Source organism: Dendrobates tinctorius, unplaced genomic scaffold (assembly GCF_039654945.1).
Source record: "Dendrobates tinctorius isolate UK_male_01 unplaced genomic scaffold, ASM3965494v1 ptg000211l, whole genome shotgun sequence".
In the NCBI taxonomy this organism is placed as follows: Eukaryota; Metazoa; Chordata; class Amphibia; order Anura; family Dendrobatidae; genus Dendrobates; species Dendrobates tinctorius.
Window position 1 is genome coordinate 6,651,315 of NW_027361878.1, and position 20,652 is coordinate 6,671,966.

Below are 20,652 nucleotides of genomic sequence, written 5' to 3' on the forward strand. Positions count from 1 at the left end.
CTGTGTAACTCCACCTCGTGCTTGGTACGCACATGTTTCCACATATTTGTGGTATTGAGGTTGGTCACATTTTTCCCTCGTTTCACTTTCTGATGACACAGCTTGCATTTGACAAAGCAAATGTCATCTGCAACTGTGTCAAAAAAAGACCACGCACTGCAAGTCCTGGGAGTGCCCGTTTTGTGTTTTGGAAGAGGATTGCTCCTCACGGGTGCCAAAGTGGAGGCTACAGGCAACCAAGTCTGCCCCCGCCCTCTCCCTCCTCTTTTGGCCGTTCGGGGAATCTCTTCCTCAGAGCTGCTCCCACCACCTTCCTGTGGCTGACGCCATGATGGGTCAAGGACCTCATCATCTCCACTCCCCTCTTCAAGCACCGGCTGGTCCTGGGTTGTCTCGCCAGCACCGTACGCACCAGAAATTGGCAACTGAGTCTCATCATCATCAGATGAGCACTGAGGTGTGCTGACAATAGGCACTGGCCCACCCGCCTCTTCAGATTCAGAGGGACAAAGCAGTTGCGCATCACTGCATACTCCCTCTTCTTCACGCTCTAGAATGCTGCTTGGCTGGCCACCTCTTTCCAAGCCAACAGATTCTGAGAACAGAAGTAAAGATTGAGATGGCTCCTGTCCAGGGCTCTCAGACTGCCTGGGCAATTTGGCAGGTGGTGAAGAGACAGATGGTTGCTCTTCAGTGCTCTGGCCTTGGGAGGATGCGGAAGTCATTGAAGTGGATGCGTTAGCTGCCATCCATCCGACAACGGCTTCAATTTGTTCGTCACGCAGCAGTGGGGTACGGCGAGGTCCTACAAAGCTGCGCATGAAGGACTGTTGCCTGGTAAAAGTGGGGGATGCCGGGTCACTTGTGGCCGCAGCAGACACCGAATCCCCACGTCCTCTCCCTGCTGAATCTCCCCGTCCTCTCCCTGCTGAAACTCCACGGCCACGACCACGTGCCTTACTCCCTGCCTTCTTCATCTTGGTAGACTGATAAAGATAGGCAGAAAAGTAAAAAAGGGGTGGCTTAGTGTTCTTATTCCTGAACACCTGCTAACCAGTATAAGAAACACTAATTTGGCTAAGAGTGTACTACACTTTAATATGATCTAATGTGGCCTAGACAACTGTAAAGTGGAGTGTTTGGTGAACTTTATTTCCTTTTTTTTTTGGGGGGGGGGGAGGAAAGGATGTGACCAAAGTTTGAAAGCTATAGTATCTCAAACTTTTTGGAGCGATTACAATGCATGAAGCTAACCTACAATGCAATTGATGAGGCTCCAAAAAATAGGGTGATACTAGCCTGGCTGGCCCTGAAGGGCACAAGCCAGCAAAAAGGCTCCTCTATCTAATCCTATATAGTGTTTTCAACCAACCAATGACAATGGATGCGGTTGGAAGCACACTAATATAGGAGCAAAAATCTGGCTAAATTAGCTGCAAAAAAAGGACTATGTATGAGGCAGTGACGCACGCTGAGCGGGCTACAGCTAGCGGTGGCTGTAGAACACACTGCAACGTGAGCTGCACTCACACACAGAGAGACCTATCAGACAGCCAAAAACAGTGCAGAGAAATGGGCTATAGCACTGAAAGGCTGCTGAAAGGCTCCGCTGTCCACTCCTTTAGTGTTTGCAACCAACGTATATGGATACGTATGGAAGCACACTATACAGGAGAAAAAAAAGCAGCAATAAAAGAAAAATGTGTATGAGGCAGAGACACACGCTGGGCGGCCTACAAACAGACGTGCCTGAAGGACACACTACACAGCGTGGGTCTGCACTCACACAGCCCTTGCAGACAGCTGTGAAAACAGCGCTGCTAGGGAAAAGCAAGCTACAGTGGTGGTTTATGTAGCCTGGGTTAAGCACTATATGTTTTGTGGAATCGCTATTTCTAACTGTCCCTCACAGTCTTCAACAGCAGCCTGTCCCTAACTGAATTCACAGCAGAGTGACCAGAAATGGCGGCTGCAGCGCTTTTTATAGTGCATCATGACATCATTTCAGCAGTCAATCACAGCCATGCCAGTAGTTAACATGCCTAACAGGATGTGCCCACACTTCTGAGGATCCCCATTGACTGAATGAAATCGAGCGGGCTCCTAGCATTATGGGAACTTCCGATTCCGGTATTCGATATGAAAAAAGTATCGGAACTAAGTATCGGAATTCCGATACAGCTAATATCGTCCGATACCTGATACTTGCGGTATCGGAATGCTCAACACTAATCATAAACCCACAGCAGCAACATAAAGTTCATATCCATAGCATAACGTTCATGACAGAGCTTCCCTCTGTTATCCCTGTGGTCACACAGGTTACGCAATGTCCAGTACTCGGGCTCTTCAGCCTCACAGGTATCTCACCCCATCATGGTTACCTCATGGTTGCTTCAGACTCCAGACGTTCATTCCCTCCCCTGGGAACTGTCAGACGCTTGCAGCCATTACTCACAGCATTCACGTGCTGTCAGGCAGGAGAAGCCCCATCTCCCAGCGGGACTTTCCACAACGGACCAACCGGGTCCAAGCATTCACTCCATGTGACCTACCCTGGCCACCTTATATGGTCCGTGGTCACGCCCACCGGGTCACATGGCTATGACCTCATCACAGGTCCTTCACACACACTCATATACACTTTACTATAGGTGTTTTTAGACACACCCCTGGGTGGATTTGTAGGTAGCTCTCCCTAACACATTGGCACGAAAGATCAGCTCTGCTGATCAGCACATAATCAAGCCTTCATCCCAAGGCCACACACCTTGAGATACATTACGATCATTCAGCATCCTACTCCTATCAGGACAATGGAAATGCTTATACGCCTGTCCTGGGACACCCACACAGCGCCCCCCCGCAGACACAGTGGTCACTACACCACATAATGTATTCGAGAGACTAGAGGGTTGTCCGGTCCAAATCAATAAGTCTTCAGTATCTCTGAGACTGCAGACTTATGACTTCCCCCAGTGCACGCAGTGTGTGCTGAGTGGATTGGTCAGTTTCTTACCCAGCATCGGTGGTTATGTATGAGTTATACATACCCCCAGCCAGTGGGCGCGGCCTCGCTCTCTATACACTTGTATTGAGCAAGGCCGCACCCCGTCTAGTGATGCAAACGTCCAGGGGGAGTGGCCAACTAGAGGGTGTGGCCTTTCTCCTTACAAGTTTATGGAAGCGATGCCGTGCCCACTGGCCAGGAGTATGTATTACTCGTACGTACCCTCTGTTCCTGGGTCTGAAACACCGCGCTGTGGGGATTCATAAGTCTACAATCTCACAGAGTGACTGCAAACTTATCAATTTGTACCAGACAACTTTTTTAATAAGGTGTTGTCCAATAATGGACAACCCCTTTAAGATGGTAGCAATTTTGTATATAGTCTTGATTGAAAGTGTCTAATTGTTAGCTCCTCTGCACACTTTTACTTCTCTTTGGTTTCAACACTACAAATACATCCTGTGTCGTCTGATCCTGTAGTCGTACTCCCTTTATCTAACCCCTACTTCTTGCAGAAGACACTTCATGAAAAACACCTACTGACATTTTTCTGAAGCTTCTTCTGCTTCAAAAACCCAGCGAGCATTCTGACATCTATATTGCGCCTTGGGCACATGCCCTAAAGGGGTTTTCTTCCTCTCTTAAAATAAAAAATACAAATAAAAAGTATACTCCCATTGATTTATTGCTGTTGGTCCTCTTCTAATGCTGCCTGGGTACCCTGCCGGCCTCCGCGGCTCCTCTTCCAGCCAGCATTTGCATATGATCAGCTCTAGCAGTGGCATATCTATGTGGCCAGAACAGGATGCACAGAGCCGATCTTTGTACATCCAGTTCTGGCCAAAATGATGCGAGACCATTTATCATTAGAAGAGGGATCGTGAGTATAATACTTTTTAGAGTTTGCTGCACACTTAAAAAAAGGGTCTAAAATGCCTGTAACCCTATGTTTCGAAGACTTTTTAACAACTGAGCTTGAACCTGCACAGATTCTTTCACATTTTTCAGTTTTTTAAACTTGACATTCTGCTCATTATTCCAAGTCACAGCGGGTTATGTGGACAGCTCGGGCATCCGGTGTGTGATGGACAGGTTAGGTAAGCCCTTAGGAATGAACCTGGCAATGCACAGATGGTCATAGTCTTTTTTTATTGATGTTCTTGCCTCTGCAAAAATGACTCTCAAATGTCCTCATCACTCCTGACTCTGTCCAGAGGCTGCAGCTGCTCCTGCAAAATGTTCTATTAAGCTGCACTCAGGCTGCACCCACCGCTGTATGGACGCGGTCACCTGCTCTTGTTACTTTGCTCTGTCGTCAGTGATGTGAATGACAAGTAAAACCTCTCACTGCACCTTCGCCCTCTTTCCTATCATGTCTGCCGTGCTAGTCGCTCAGATGTGAAGAAGCGATCAATGCCTTTCCCTTTTTAGATTGAGGTCAATGCTCGAACAGTTTGCAAATAAAATATGCATTAAACTGTGTAAGCCGAAAAGTAAAAAAGCGGAGACTTGAAAAGCTCCTTAAGAAAAATGGTGTCACTTACTATATGATTATCCCAGATAATACATTTCTTAGGTCTGACTTGTCTAGAATTGTTACATTGTTTTATTTTTGTTTCAAAGTAGTAATAAAAAGAATTATTCATTCACTATTTCAACATTATATTCAATGTTTATTAGATTTTTATATAGAAAGAGAAAGCAGGGGGTCACCCACCAAACACTTGACGAGCGCTTCAAAATTGCTTCATCAGGGGTCAATAGCGAAACACGCATGGGGTGTTTGGTGGGTGAACCCCTGCTTTCTCTTTCTATCTAATATTTGATTGTTGTCTTTAATATTTGATGTTGGATGATTATTTATGGATGTACTTTTGTATAGACATTTTTGTATGTATTTATATTTGGATATTATCGATTAATTATATATTTACGGTATGTTGCTTCACTTTACATAGAGCATAGCACCTTGTGATATATACCAGTTACCTCACCCACCAATTTTAGTTATTGTACTCCTGGAATCATTGATGTGTCATTGTTTTTAGTATTTATATTTCAAGAAAGTTTAGTAAAATGTCATTAGTAATTTATTTACCATTCTTTGTCCTTGCACACGTTTTCTTTTTTCGGGCGTACAAGGTAACTAACAGATAAGTTTATAAAAAAAAAAAAATTACGACCTTTTGATATTTTTGTAACGTTTTCACTCTGTAACAATTTGTATTTTTCATCTAGGCCAGGTCCCAACTCTCCAATATCATGGGTTCAGGCATGTGTGCAAATTTTAGACCCCGAGTCAAAATGGAGGAAGAAGATCCTCCTTGGGTTGCACTTCTATGGGATGGACTATTCTGCCCTTGGTGCATCTGGTGAGCCAATTCTTGGGAGCAGGTAAGAAGGAAATTTCTATCAATTCTGACATTTGTGAGTTACAGCAAAAAACCTTCCAATTCTACACCTCGTTTTATTTGCAATGTCTAAATTTCAGGTTTCAGAAATAGCTATAGTGATGTGATGTTTTGACGCTTGCTGTTGTTGTTTTTTTTTTTTGCTATCTCTGAGAGGTTTAGCAAAATGATCATCTCGGTCTGCTCTTAGAGAAAGACTCCGATGCTGTTACTGTAATTGTTTTACGTATTTGTATCTCAGAAGGGATCAGCAAAGCTCCGAGCACAAAACAGCAAATTCGGGCAGATCAACTCCTCCGTTATCTGCTTGAAAAATTGGCACTTTCAGAATTGCTTTGTTGTAGAAGGATTGTACTGCTCCTTTGTATATTCCCGATGCCGGCGAGTGCGGCAGACCTTACCATTTGTCAGCACTGCTGATATAAATTGTAGCATTCTGCACACAAATGGTAACAGCTCCCTCAGTGCTCACTATAAACACGTCATAAATATAACAGCCACAATGAAAAGTAGTTTTCAAGGCGACTTCGGAGGTAATATATAGAGGAATAACTGTGCAGTATGCACTAATGTGTGTTAACCAGCGCATAAACAACATTCACTAGATTTGCCAAGGAATTGTAAGATTTCAGTTCTCCAATCTGGTATGTTCTCATTTTATGGCTATAAACGGTATGTCCAGTATTTTCTTTCATAATGTAACTTTTTTGGCAATGGCCGGGGTTTTCCTACACTTCATGTGTTACCTGCTTCATTATGAGTAACATTGCCCCAGTTATATCACCCAGGGTTGGACTGGCCCACAGGAGAACAGGAGAATCCTCCGGTGGAACCCCTGGTCAGGTTTGGACTGGCCCACAAGAGAATCCTCGGGTGGGCCACCACCTTCTTATATGAGCAGTATTTGGCACAATATACTTGAATCACTATGTACAGACAAAGGCAGCATCCTATTCATGTAACAATCTACCCCGATCATTGTTAGACAAATTTGTGATTGAAGATAATGTCGAATTTGCATGTAGCTGAAAAGTGGGGCCCTGTAGTTGGTTACTGGTGGGCCCTTGGCACCCCAGTTCGACAATGATATCACCCATGTACATGAAGAACAAGGGTCAACAAGGGCCCCAAGCAGTAGATTAATGAGGTCATCATATTATAGCAAAGCTGCGTTCCAAATTCTGCTGCTTGTGGGTAGAAACAAGCAACAGACTCTGACACCTCCACCAGATCTTAGGCGATGTTCACACTTCCGTTGTGAGATTTCATTTGTCTGTTTATTTACAGACAAACTTAATAAGGCTATGTGCACACGGTGCGAATTCTGCTGTGGAATTTTCCGCGCAGATTTTGCTAAATCTGTAGGTAAAATGACCTGCGTTTTACCTGCAGTTTTAGTGCAGTTTTAGTGCAGATTTAGTGCAGATTTAGTGCAGTTTTTGTGCGGATTTCCCCTGCAGTTTCCACCTACAGATTTCTATAATGGAGCAGGTGGAAAACTGCAGCAAAACCGCACAAAAGAAGCGACATGCTGCTTCTTTTATTCTGCTCCAAATCTGCGCAGAAAAATCTGCAGCATGTGCACAGCCTTTTTTGTTTTACATAGCCTTAAATGGTACTGTGCATCACGTGCAGTTCTGCTGCAGTTCTGCAGGGCCAAATCTGCTGCAGAACTGCACAGAATCTGCACCGTGTGCACAGGGCCTAAGTGATCCGTGGAATCCGTTATGTGAGCAGAAATCGACGGTCCCATTGATTATGTTACAAAGCTTCTTTTATGTGTCAGTTTTTAATCAAAAGTTCTGCTTTTTTTATTCTTATTAAGAATACACACACATTGAATCCAAACAAACTCCGTAGTAATCTACGGGGGTCACAGTTTCTGTTTGCATAACTTGTGCAACAGATCACCTTTTTTTTTTCTCAAAACAAAACTAACAAATTGAGGCTGTGTATAGCTGATGCAAATAGAAGCTAAAGGCCACACTGTATTTTGAAGTTCTTCTTGGTTTTATTATGTCACCACTTTTAGAATGGAAGTAAGAGCTCAAATAAAACGTTTTATTTTGTTCTATAAACTGACACGTACAGGAACCCCGAGAGATCCCGTGATGGTCAATGTGGCCCCACTGTTTCCATTTGCATCAAGTCAATCAATGGATTCGTTTTTGTCATTGCGCAGTTTGTCTGTTCCCAAAAATGTAACAAATGGAATGTCAAAATGTAAATGTGAGCTGAGCCTAGGCTGAGCTCCTGTATAGCAGCGCTACAGTTAATGCGTCAGATTATTGTACAGTAATTGTTATAAACATAACTCTTCTCAAAATGAAAATCATTAATGAATACTCTGTGGAACCAGTGAACCAGCAAGAATTACTGTAAGATTACTAATAACTCTGAATGTATTTGCAAGGTTACACTCTATATTGTATTCATGATCATCGTCAAACCTTATGTTACATATTCAGGGAATAGACTGAACTTACTGAAGGAACTCATTTCAACTATCGCTTCTTGGTGAGTTTTATTGCAGTGGTTGAATGAATGCATCTGACCCACTACTATCCTGTAGTGCAGATTGTATATATTGGCCTGAGGCTGGTAACAAGCCTCTGGTTATGACAGGATTTCCCTGGACACAGGTCTCTAAAATATTGCTATATTTAGGCTATACAAATGACACGGTTCTCCATTAATACAGTCAAAAGAACATTTCCAACTATCCCCAAAAGTGAATTCCTGCAGCTGCCGCAGCTTTTCATTTGACATTAGACATACATTAGCAAGGACATAAGTAAACGTTGCCATATGGCATCCATGTCTACTCGTATGAGATAACTCAAGATATGTTTTAAAGGGAAACACGATAGTGCCACCTCTACATTATACGTCTCCCACTGTAGTTAATAACAATGTCCTTAGTAGTCCAAATCAGCATTTCATTAGTAGCTCCAGACCATTTATCATCAGTAACGCCAGACGACGTTCCAGTAACTCCAGACCATGTGTCATCAGTAGCTTCATACCGCGTTTCATCAGTGACTCCAGACCCCTTTGTATACCAGACCAATGCCCAAACCCCATAACCTCCCTTTCCAACGTCACTGAAGGGGAGCTTAATTGTCTAATCTCCAATCACACCTTACTATTTGTGCACTAGACCCCATCCCATCCCACCTCCTCCCCAACCTCGCCACCACTCTTATCCCATCGCTAACCCATCTCTTCAACCTATCACTAACTTCTGGGACCTTCCCTTCTGCTTTCAAACATGCCACAATCACGCCTATCCTTTAAAAGCCAACCCTCGACCCAACCGCTATGTCCAGCTATCGCCTAATATCGCTGCTCCCTTTCACTTCCAAACTCCTGGACCATCACATCCATACTGAACTTTCTTCCTATCTCTCATCTAACTTGCTCTTTGACAGTCTACAATCTGGTTTCTGTCCCCATCATTCCACTGAGACTACCCTGACCAAAATTACTAACGACCTACTTGCAGACAAAGCTAACGGACAATATTCTATACTCCTCCTTCTAGACCTGTCCTCTGCTTTCGACACAGTTGACCACTGCCTCCTACTACAGATCCTCTCCTTTGGCATCAAAGACCTCGCCCTATTCTGGATCTTACATACCTTTCCAACCGCACATTCAGCGTCTCCCACTCCCACACTACCGCCTCATCCCACCTTCTCTCTGTTGGAGTCCCCTAAGGTTCTGTTCTAGGATCCCTACTCTTCTCGAGCTATACACTTGGCCTGGGACAACGCATAAAGTCCTGAGGGAAGGTCCTGAAGCTTCGATGAAGTGCCTGAATGAGCAGCTCCTGCGCGCACCCTCGCAGGAGGAGGATGTTGGCACAGACACAGGAAAAGCCACGGGGAGCTGGGAGCACAGAGCCATCATCGGAAGGTGAGTTAAGTGTTTGTTATTTTATCATGTGCTTGCCAGCAGGTGGGAATATAGAGAGAGGGGGGCCATGTGAGTGCCAGCAGGGGGGAATATAGGCACGGGGGGGGGGCTGTGTGAATGCTAGCAGGGGGGTATATAGGGATGGGGGGCACGTGTGAATGCTAGCAGGGGGGAATATAGGGACGGGGGGCCCGTTTACATGCCATCAGGGGGGCATATAGAGAGAGGGGGGCCATCTGAATGCCAGCAGGGTGGAATATAGGAATGGGGGGCCCGTCTAAATGCCAGCAGGGGGGAATATAGGGACAAGGGGGCCGTGTGCATGCCAGCAGGGGGCATATAGAGAGAGGGGGCCATGTGAGTGCCAGCAGGGGGGCATATCCAGGATGGGATGGGGGGCTATGTGCCAGCACAAGGGGGCAATGTGCCAATGTACCAGAAGCACAGGGGGGGCCATGTGCCAGGATGGGGGTTATATAGATACCAAGATGAGGGACATATATATGATTTGAAAGACGGACACTGGCATTATAAGACACACCTTCATTTAACATAAAAAAATTCTCTTTTTCTTCACTAAATTTGGGGGTGCGTCTTATAAAGCGTAAAATATGGTATACATTTCTGAAGGCCAATGCACCGCTGAGCATCTGTAAAAATGTCCAAGCATATTCTGCATCAGAATGTCTAAGGCTTTGACCACGTTTTTTGGGGAGTTCTTTTAGAACTTTCATGGTGTGTACATGTTAACCTATCAACATGTATGCTAAATGTTTCCATAGGTTTAAGTCCTAATACTTGCACTGTGCTTTCACGGGCTTGTGATCTGGGCAGCCAGATGCATAACTTCAACCCCATAGCTCATTAATAACAGTTAATAATTCTGAGATTTTGAAAATATAGCACCAGTCGGGTCCATCTAATACCAGGTTTAAAAGGAGAATTGTGTTTGTGAAGAGTTACTAGATTAGAACAAAAAAGATTATCAGGACCCAGGTCCACCTGCCACTTTGGTAGTCCGTGACTGCTAAACCAGGACACTGCAAAGCTTTTACTAGCTGCAACATCCCTGGTGCCTCACCTGATTAGTAAGAAAGAAACTTGGCACTCAACTTCTGAATGAATGAGTGCCAAATTTCTTTCTTACTTTACACAAGGTGTGGGACCCTACTTGTGCACCTCTCTAAGTAGTGCATACGGTGTTTTCTTATTAATCTTCTGATTAGTAGGCCACCATGATGTCATTATATTGTGGCGTAACGTATGTATGTGTAGCAGTGGCGGGGGCTGATGATTTGCTCCCTGACACTCTCGAGAGTTAAATGCATTTGATCATGTATGTGATAAAGGGATGATACACAGTGGGGCTGCAGTTAGCTGAGACAGGGTTAACCAGAGGGACATTCTACCTATACCAAGAACCAGGGCTGAAGTTGTATCCAGTACATGTGGAGAAAAATGACAACCCATTGGGCCTGATCCTCTATATATGCCTGGAAATACTCCTATTCACCAAGTAATCGTTTGGTTGGTTTTATGAACCTCTTGTCTCCTGGATTATTTGCTGCCCTGGTTCCAGAAGAGGGATTCCTCGACCCAGAAGAAGAAGAGGCCTGCAGCCCTAAAGTAAGTGTGATGCACGTCACACACAGCAGAATACCAGGACTGGGACTCGAGATGTCTGTAGGATACAAACGAGTGCACATCTTCAAATCTGATCTTCCTTATACCAAGAGCATCCAACCTGCAAGTAGCTTAAAATAGCATATAATTCTTTATGTAATCTTTTTTCCCCCCTGGTAAGACCGTATATTGCAATGGCGAAGTAATTAGGTTACCTTATGTTCAGAACATAAATTCTCATTTAATGTTAGGAGATCCACGGGACAGTTCCACTTCAGTGACTTTAATGGATTGGACTTTCTCTGGGAGGTGGTACATTTTGGCATCGGAGAACAGCAGCACAGCATCAAGCATGCAAGGTGACACGGTCTATGTGCTCATTAGTTCTGTCACTCCTTGCTTAGTAACACTGTTTGCATGTCCTTTATATTACGGTACTTGTTAATGGAGACAGAAGGGCGACCTGTGTGATGTATGGAGCAGTGCCACTATCTTGTGACATCGGGGGCTTCTTTATTTTGTTCTGTAGAGATCATTGTTGAAGGATTTCTATGCAGTGAGGATTAACCTTGGAGCCATCTTCCTCCCTATAAAGTAGTTGGGGGTCTAGTCTGGACAGCTCTCGTCATATGCCTTATTATTGGAGGTCCTCTACTGTGTGGCTTCTGCAGCACCTACTGTAAATATATTGTCACTAGATGATATCCAAGCCTCAGACGAATATCCTACTGAAAGCTTTTTGGTTAAAATATATGGAGTCTTTTTGAAATCGTTGGACACTTGGTGGAAATCTACCAAAAACGGGGATCATTTAGCATCATCATTTGTATTTAAGCATATAGAAATAGTCCCTCAATCTACCGATAAAGTTAAAGCATCAGAGAAAATGATCAAGAGGCTTTTTAAAGATATATTTAGCAATGACTGGTAACAATGATACTATTCCTGATAATTTACACAAATATTCTTTTCAAGAAATGAAATCTTCTATAGTAAATCAAGAAGCAACGTGCTCTAGAGGTGTTCTGGACCTTTATGAAATCTCGAATTCTCTGGTAAATATTCAGAGGGAAATCACTTCTTTCAGAAACTCTGTGTTTAATTATGAAGACCTAAAAAGGAAAAACAATGTGAAGGTCAGAGGTGTCCCCAATTCAATTCGTTCATCACAACTGAAAGATTATATCTCGACTATGGTATGTCATCTCTTTCCAGATGCCAAGGGGAAGAATTTAATTGAAAAAACTTTCAGGATTCAAAGACCCCCCTCTCTGCCGTCTAATTTAACCAGTGATGTAATTGTTTCTTTCTACCCCAATTGGGTAAGAAATGCCCTTCTGGGTGTTTCTAAGGAGTCTGCTTTCCTCTCATCGCCATACAAGAACCTCATGAACCTCATGTTTTTAAGGACCTATCTAGAAACACAGTGTTAAAACGGAACTCATTCTGCCAGATTACTAAAGATCTCCAATGTGCTGGTATTAGCTATAACTGGTCACAGTCTTCTGCGCTGCTTGTGAAATTCGCCTCCAAGCTGATTGTCATTCGATCTCCGGAGGAAGGGTTGGATTTTTTAAAAAAGGCTGGTATAGTTCCTCCTGTCGTTTCATTTTTGCCTGCACGGGATCCTCGCTCTGCACATTCGGAGGCTGTAGATTGCAAATGATACTCGTTCTCCGTGAACCGTGGACTCCCAAAGCTGATCACTATTAGTTACTGGAAAAGCGATTGTAACTAGTAATCGATCCTCATTCCACCAGTATAGTTGAGATAAAAAACCGAACTTTCCCTCCATTTGGTCCTTGGGTACTGGTTACTCGGACCAACTCCGACAAGTTTGCATATAATGTATATTTTGAGAATACTTTAGCTCGTTTATAAGCATTTGTCAGTAAGCAATAATAAGTGATACTAATACTTTTTTTTTGCAGGTGTGTACTAATTTATATGTATGCTTGTCTTTAATTTATAGGGGTTTATTTACTCCTAAAAATATTGCAGGATATATTACTGTTAGTTATTGTCTTGTCTCTTCTTTATGGGGTTTGTTCATTCCCAATCATATTGAAGAGACACGACACGTTAGTTATAGTTAGATTTGTACTTCAACTTATTCTCTATATATAACATTATGGATATATTTCCCATTCCTTCCCTCCTTTTGTTTTGCCCTTTGTATGTCTTAATAAAGCAACTTAAACCCATTTGGAATCCCTTATCCTTCCCTTCCCTTGTCACATGTATGTATAAATGTAACGTCTACACTGAATGTCATTGCAAAACATTACTGTTACTTTTAAAACTTTAATAAAGTTATTTGGAAAATGGAGATTCTCTACTGATTGAAGTAGTGGCTCTGATCTGATGGACTCATACCATCCACTATTACATGAATGTCCATTCTGCTCCATTACCGCACTGACTAATTGTCAGTGTGGTGACTTTCTGGGGACGGACACTCACATAGGGTGAATTGCTGCAAGATTGTGACCGCTGAATGGGAGCCCTATCAACCGTCTCTTACCTAACAGCATCTACAGCTCTTCTTTTGATTAGCTGGCCTGGTGTGACGTCATATAAGCATCACGCCGTAACTATGATGTCGGGCCAGCCAGCTAATCGAGAAAAGAGCCACCAGTGCTGTTAGGTTGAGTGACTCTTCTCACAGCTCCCGTCCAGCTGTCTCACACCTCTTTTGTGGTTGATGAACTTGGTGGTATTCATCAGTTGTGAAACAACTGTGCCAATTCGTATCTCCTCTATTTCCACTTTGGCCACAGCAGCATGCCTTTATTGCTGGTGGCGCGTGACGGCAAAAGTCCTGTTTTTCTTCTGGGACTTTTGGATCTGCTTTGTCAGGGAGCTATGAGGATAGTTTGGGTCTGATTTTTAACACTCCTTTCAGGGAGCACTGGGCAGGTGTGTGAGCTATTTAAACCCCTGAAGCTCTGACATCCACTGCCAGTCAATAGTTCTGCTAATCTGGTCTATAGGTCTGTTTTATCTCTGTTCTCTGACCTTGGCTGGCTTGAATTTAGATCACTCACTTTCTTTCTGATTGTCTCTGTTGTGACCTGCTGGTGTTAACCCTGAGTGATGACCCTTCTCACGCCACCCAGCGGCAGCTGACTCTGTGGGTCTGGATCCCTGTACAGGGATTAAAGTGTGAAGTCCAAGACCACCCCTGGGATCTAGTAAACAGAGAGGCTTGTGCTAAACCTGTCCGTGGAAGCCCTATTAACAGTTGCCATGCTTCCATGGACAGTGCTATTTTGACAATTTCACACCAGCTCTATTCAGAACTTTCAGCATTAGTTGGGTTTCTGTTTTATTTTTTTTTTATTGATGGCTCATTTTTAGTATAGGTCATCAATATCATATTGGTTGGAGTCCGATTCTCAGTACTCTTAAGGGCTTTTTACATATAGCGAGATCGCTAAAGCGTCACCGATTTTGTGATGCAACAGCCATATCGCTAGCGATCTCACTACATGTGACACGTACCTCCGACGGCCCTCCTCGCTGGATATCGCTGATCGCGCTGGAACATCCTGGGCCATTTTCTCCTCGTTGGTGTCCCGCTGGTGTCGACTAGCGACGCATGGACGCAGGCGGAAGTTGTCATCATCGCTGCGGTGTGACAGGTAAGGGCAACCGCCGAGCATTGCTGGATCGTTGCTGCGTCGTTGGTGAGATCTGCCTGTTTGGCAGCTTACTAGTGACCATTTAGAGATGCACCAGCGATCCTGACCAGGTTGTATCGTTGTTGGAATCGCTGGTGCATTGCTAAATGTAACGGGACCTTTAAGGATCACAGCTGATCATCAGGGTTGTCTATGAGCAGTCAGACCCTCACCGATTTTATACTGCTAGTCTAACCTAACACGGATTAAACCGGAAAACCCCTTTAACCAGTGAATTTGGTTGTAAAAGTATCACATAAGGAAGGAACTCTGCCATCTCAAGACTACAGAGTTTGACAGACAGAAAGTGACAGTGACATTGCCCAAGGTCATGCTAATCCCACTGAATATTTCTTTGCAGTCTAGTCGGATTCCAACAAGCAATCCATATGTCAGGGACCGCGAGTTCTCAGCTTGCTCCTGACATAGCCTGGCACAGAAAGCTTACACTGTCAGTTCAGACTACATTAATAACCGGCAAGATCACACACACCGCAGCTTTTGTAGCCGCTTCTTACCAGTGACTTTTTATGGAATTAAAGGGAAAGTTTGTTGGTGCAGTCTCTTGTAGTTTCTTGAGTTATAGAATATATCAGACAGAATGTATCTGACTGTTGCATAACAAAAGTGTAAGAATGTCTTGATTCATAGTTGCAAATCCCCTTAGACTCGTCTGGGACTTTAATCATAGCAAAATTTAGAGCCAGCCCCACCAAGCCTTGAAGCACAGTCATAATGTACAGTGATGTTCAAAATACTAGCAGTGTGTTCAAAAACATGAGTTAATAAAAAAAAAATCTTTATACTAGTTTTTATTTCCAGCATTGGGAACATTGCACACTGTTTTCTAATTTAAACCATAATTGCTTCACATCTATGTTGCATAGAGTCAACCAACTTCTGTCCCCTGTCACCTGTTATTTCAGCTCAGGATGCTTTGATTACATCCCACAATTTTTTGGCATTTGCTGGCTTTGCCTCAGAAACTACATTTTTGATGTCACCCCACAAGTGTTCTATCGGATTAAGGTCTGGGGATCGGGCAGGCCGCTCCATAACCTCAATTTTGTTGGACTGGAACCAGGATTTTGCTCGTTTACTAGTGTGTTTAGGGTCATTTTCTTTTTGAAACACCAATTTCAAGGACATATCCTCTTCTGCGTAAGGCAACATGACTTCAAGTTTTTTACTATATGCAAACTGGTCAATGATCCCTGGTATGTGGTAAATAGGTCCGGCACCATAGTCAGAGAAACATGCCCATATCATGATGCTTGCACCACCATGCTTCACTGTCTGCAGGGTGTACTGTGGCTTGGATGCATAGTCTAGGAGTCGTCTGATGAACTGTCTGTGGCCCTTGAGCCCAAAAAGAGCAATTTTACTTTCATCGGTCCACAAAATGTTTCTTCATATCTCTTTAGACCAGTTGATGTGTTCTTTGACAAATTGTGTCTGCTTCAGTACATGTCTTTTTTTTAACAGTGGAGCTTTGCGGGGACGTCTTGCTAAGACATTAGCGTCACACAGGCATCTTCTAACTGTCACAGTATTCACAGGTAACTTGAGACTGTCTGTGATCATCCTGGAGCTGATCATTGGCTGAGCCATTGCCATTCTGGCTATTATTGTTAATCTTCGGTTTTCTTCCACGTCTCTCTGGTTTGGCTTTCATTGTAAAGCATTGGAGATCGTTTTAAGCTGAAGTTTTGCCCTCTCCAATCAACTTTTTAATAAAAGTACACTGTTCTTCTGAACAATCTTTCGAACGACCCATATTTCTCAGGCCTTGATGGAGAATGTACTACATGTCCTGGCTTCACCCTTAGGTAAGGGCCACCTGATTCACACCTGTTTCTTCACGGAATGATTGACCTCACTAATTGACCTCCACACTGCTATTATATTGAACACACCCCCTTTCAATTAATTATTCTAATACTCAGACTCAAAACCTGTAGATCATGAGTGCGGAGTCTGGTGGTTTTCTTAGAATCTACTGCACCAACTGGTAAATTGTGTGACATGTGGTAATATACCAACTGGTAAATTGTGTGACATGTGGTAATATACCAACTGGTAAATTGTGTGACATGTGGTAATATAAGTTATACCAAAAACAGTGATTAATGTAGTTAGTCATATTGGACTGCTTTTATTTTGAACAGTACTGTGCATGTAAAACAAACCATGCTGACTGAGTGCAACAGCCTATAAAGGGGCTTAGGAGCTTACTGTCTTATTGCTAAAGGTTAAATCCAAAAATAAGTTCTCCTCTTTCCATAGCACAAATGATAGCTGTGGGTACTACTGCGGGGACTCCCTGAGAATTGGGCTTCGCAGAGCCACATCCTGAATAGAACAGAGGTGCACCTTTGGCCTTCTCTCAATTCTTTGTCTATGGGAATGTTTTGTGGTGTAGTGACCACTGTGTCCACTAGGGGGCACTGTATGGATGTCCCAGGAGAGTGGATGAATGGCAAGATACTGAATGACTGTTATGTATCTCAAGGTGGGTGGCCTTGAGATGGAGATTTATGTGTGTGTTAATCAGCAGTGATACTGCTGAGGTGCTGGTTCAATGTGTCAGGGACTAGTTACCTACAAACCCACCCGGGGGTGTTTAATAACGCTGTAGTAAAGAGTGTGTAAATGCTTGAAGGACCTGTGATGAGGTCAGTCATGTGACCCGGTGGGCGTGGTTATGAACCATATAATGTGGCCAGGGTGAGTCACATGGGGTGAATGCTGGGACCCGGATGGTCCAGTGTGGAAGGTCCCGCTGAGATGGAGCTTCCTGGCTAACAGCCTGTGGAGTGGCTGTGGTGAATGGCTGCACGTGTCTGAGAGTTCCCAGGGGAGGGAATGAACGTCTGCAGTAAGGTGAAGCAGCCATGAGGAGACTCGGACGTGGGTGAGGTAAGTGAGGCTAAGAGAGCCTGTATGCTGGACATTGTACAACCTGTGTGAACACAGGGTTTACAGAGTGAAGCTTTGTCATGGACGCTCTGCTGTTATATGAACTTTATATTGCTTCTATGGGTTTATGCTGCTGAATAAGCCCATAGACTGTTATGAGTTTATGGAAAATCTGTGCCGGATCTGATTTTGTGGCTGCTGAGCGAGTATCCCCTACTTGAATGACAGCGCTACTCACAGTTGGAAAAAGTGATTTATAGGGCTTCACTGCTTCCTGCAGCACAAAGAATGGAGTGGAGGTCGAATGTGCAAAGTCAGGATGCGGTTCTGCAGAACCCTATTCTCTGCCATGTTTGACTGTAGGGACCGTATTTTTTTCTTTGAATGCCTCTTTTTTTCTCCTGTAAACTCTGTTGATGCCTTTGCCCAAAAAGCTCTACTTTTGTCTCATCTGACCAGAGAACATTCTTCCAAAACATTTTAGGCTTTTTCAGGTAAGTTTTGGCAAACTCGAGCCTGGCTTTTTTATGTCTCGGGGTAAGAAGTGGGGTCTTCCTGGGTCTCCTACCATACAGTCCCTTTTCATTCAGACGCCGACGGATAGTACGGGCTGACACTGTTGTACCCTCGGACTGCAGGGCAGCTTGAACTTGTTTGGATGTTAGTCGAGGTTCTTTATCCAACATTCGCACAATCTTGCGTTGAAATCTCTTGTCAATTTTTCTTTTCCGTCCACAGCTAGGGAGGTTAGCCACAGTGCCATGGGCTTTAAACTTCTTGATGACACTGCGCACGGTAGACACAGGAACATTCAGGTCTTTGGAGATGGACTTGTAGCCTTGAGATTGCTCATGCTTCCTCACAATTTGGTTTCTCAAGTCCTCATACAGTTCTTTGGTCTTCTTTCTTTTCTCCATGCTCAGTGTGGTACACACAAGGACACAGGACACAGGTTGAGTCAACTTTAATCCATGTCAACTGGCTGCAAGTGTGATTTAGTTATTGCCAACACCTGTTAGGTGCCACAGGTAAGTTACAGGTGCTGTTAATTACACAAATTAGAGAAGCATCACATGATTTTTCAAACAGTGCCAATTTGGCTTTAGGACAATTCTTTTTGTGTTTTTTCATTTAAGACAAATTAAATAAAGATAATAATAGCAAAGAATTTGTGTTTGCAATCATTTTCAGGAAGAAACTGAGTATTATCTGACAGAATTGCAGGGGTGTCAATACTTTTGGCCACAACTGTTCAGTCATTTTACCCCTTGTAAGAACCATTCAGAAACTGCTAGAGGCTTCTTCCGCAGTGCTGACTCCCATCATTCACAGAAGGGAGACGGCTCTTTGTGTCCGATCAGTTGCGAAAAACTCAACAATAGCATGAAGAAAGGTGGCAACCATTTTTTACAAATGAGGAGGAGATTGCGAATCAGAGGAACAGCACCAGAAAGATTAAAAAGAAGGATGCTAGGTATATTATATCTCATCTGAGAGCAACATAATGGAGATAAAAAAAAACCTGATTCTAGCAATGTATCACTTAGTTTACTGGGTGCAGTAGTTACAATCACAGTTTTTAGATGTAGCGTGTAGCAGAGCTCAAAAAGCTAATCCCCCACACCAAAGTTTTCTGTGTGCATTGTATATTGATAGTAAGGTGCTAATCTGTGCTGGGGGTGTAGTTAGAACAGGACATACGCAGGCACCAGTCCTGGAGTGATAATCTCCTGCTGATAAAACATTCATTGTATTGAAACAACAGAACACCGCCTAATAAGTAGCACACCTTGTTAATGAGTCATGCTGCACTAAGATTATACAGCGAAAACCTGCTGACAAATTCGCTTTAAATACCTTCAGCTCAGTGGAGGTCGTGGTCCTGAGATCCCCAACAGTTACTCAAAAGACCGCAGAGAAGTGCACAGCTTGGAAGTCAGGAGTTCACAGCTCCGGTATGAGTGCACATATATAGCGCTGAGTACAGATCTTGTATTCGTACTCTGCTTTCTGCACCCTTAGGCCTTACACTTCTGCCTCTTGAGCTCCGCACTTCTCAGCGGTCTTTTGAGCAATCGGTGGGCTTCTCGCGATCTGGACCCCTATTGACCTCCAGGAAATTAAAGTGTCTAAATAAATATTTTTAAAAACAAGTGTTCAGTTTAGTTACTCTTTAAAAAAAACTGTTCACCAGGTCTCTTAACCCCTCACAATAGCAGTTTCACAAGGAGTTAACCTTCTTCATCCTTTCAACAATCTACTGAATCATTTATTGAGAAGAATACCCTGTCCCTCTGCTGAGACCTCTGGAATTGTATCTGTACTACGTGTGTAAAGGTTAGGGGGGATTGTTCTGAGCGAATATCTGCGCTCTGATAAATAAAGTAGCTGATTATTTATTCATTAAAGTGAAGCCATGCAGCAGATAACACCGCAGTGTTATTAATGGAAAGGTGTAAGCATTACCTGCCAAATTACATACAGGGAGCCACTGACGTTCTCCAGTCTTAATCCGGCTATTTCAGGGCTTAGCTTCTGACTTATTGGTTAATATCTGCTTCTTTATTTTATTTCAGCCTAAGGGTGAACATTTTGTAATTAATAGGGTAATGTCAGATTAATATGTTGGAAAATCTCACTGTATTTTATATTCTCATTACTATCGCCGCTCTTGGTTTACGCTTATAACGGTTGTCTAAGTGGGAAAACCCATTGTCATAAACTTTTAGATTTATAGAAGGATCTTCTCGTGGGTGGATGACCTTCTTCTGCATTACACAAACAAATCATTAAACCACCACTCTGGAGTGGCATTTTAAATGTCAGTCCCCTGCCCCTGGTCATATACTCACCCTACGGCGTCTTCCCCTTTTTTCGGCACCACTCTGGTCCCCCTTAATGCAAGTCTATGAGAGCCAGAAAGAGGCTGTCATGGGATTGTATTGAAAAGTGACCTCCAGCGTGCTCCGTGAAACACCGGAGCTGCGAGCTGGCTCCACTTCCATGTTAGTCAGCTGTATCAGCCTTTGTAGCTTTCTGGATCATATAAGGACATACGTATTCACTCTCTATGTAATTATGTCCCCCA

General features: G+C 43.6%; 1 protein-coding gene across 3 annotated transcripts in view; it reads left to right on the top strand.

Annotated features, from left to right (window-relative positions):
* The window catches only part of CHID1 (chitinase domain containing 1), a 540,982-nt gene that overhangs the window by 259,212 nt on the left and 261,118 nt on the right, over nt 1-20,652 (top strand). For all 3 annotated transcript variants that reach the window (XM_073554356.1, XM_073554355.1, XM_073554354.1), the window contains exon 10: nt 5,249-5,404. In XM_073554356.1, the coding sequence (XP_073410457.1) occupies nt 5,249-5,404 (156 nt within the window). The remainder of the gene's footprint in view (nt 1-5,248; nt 5,405-20,652) is intronic.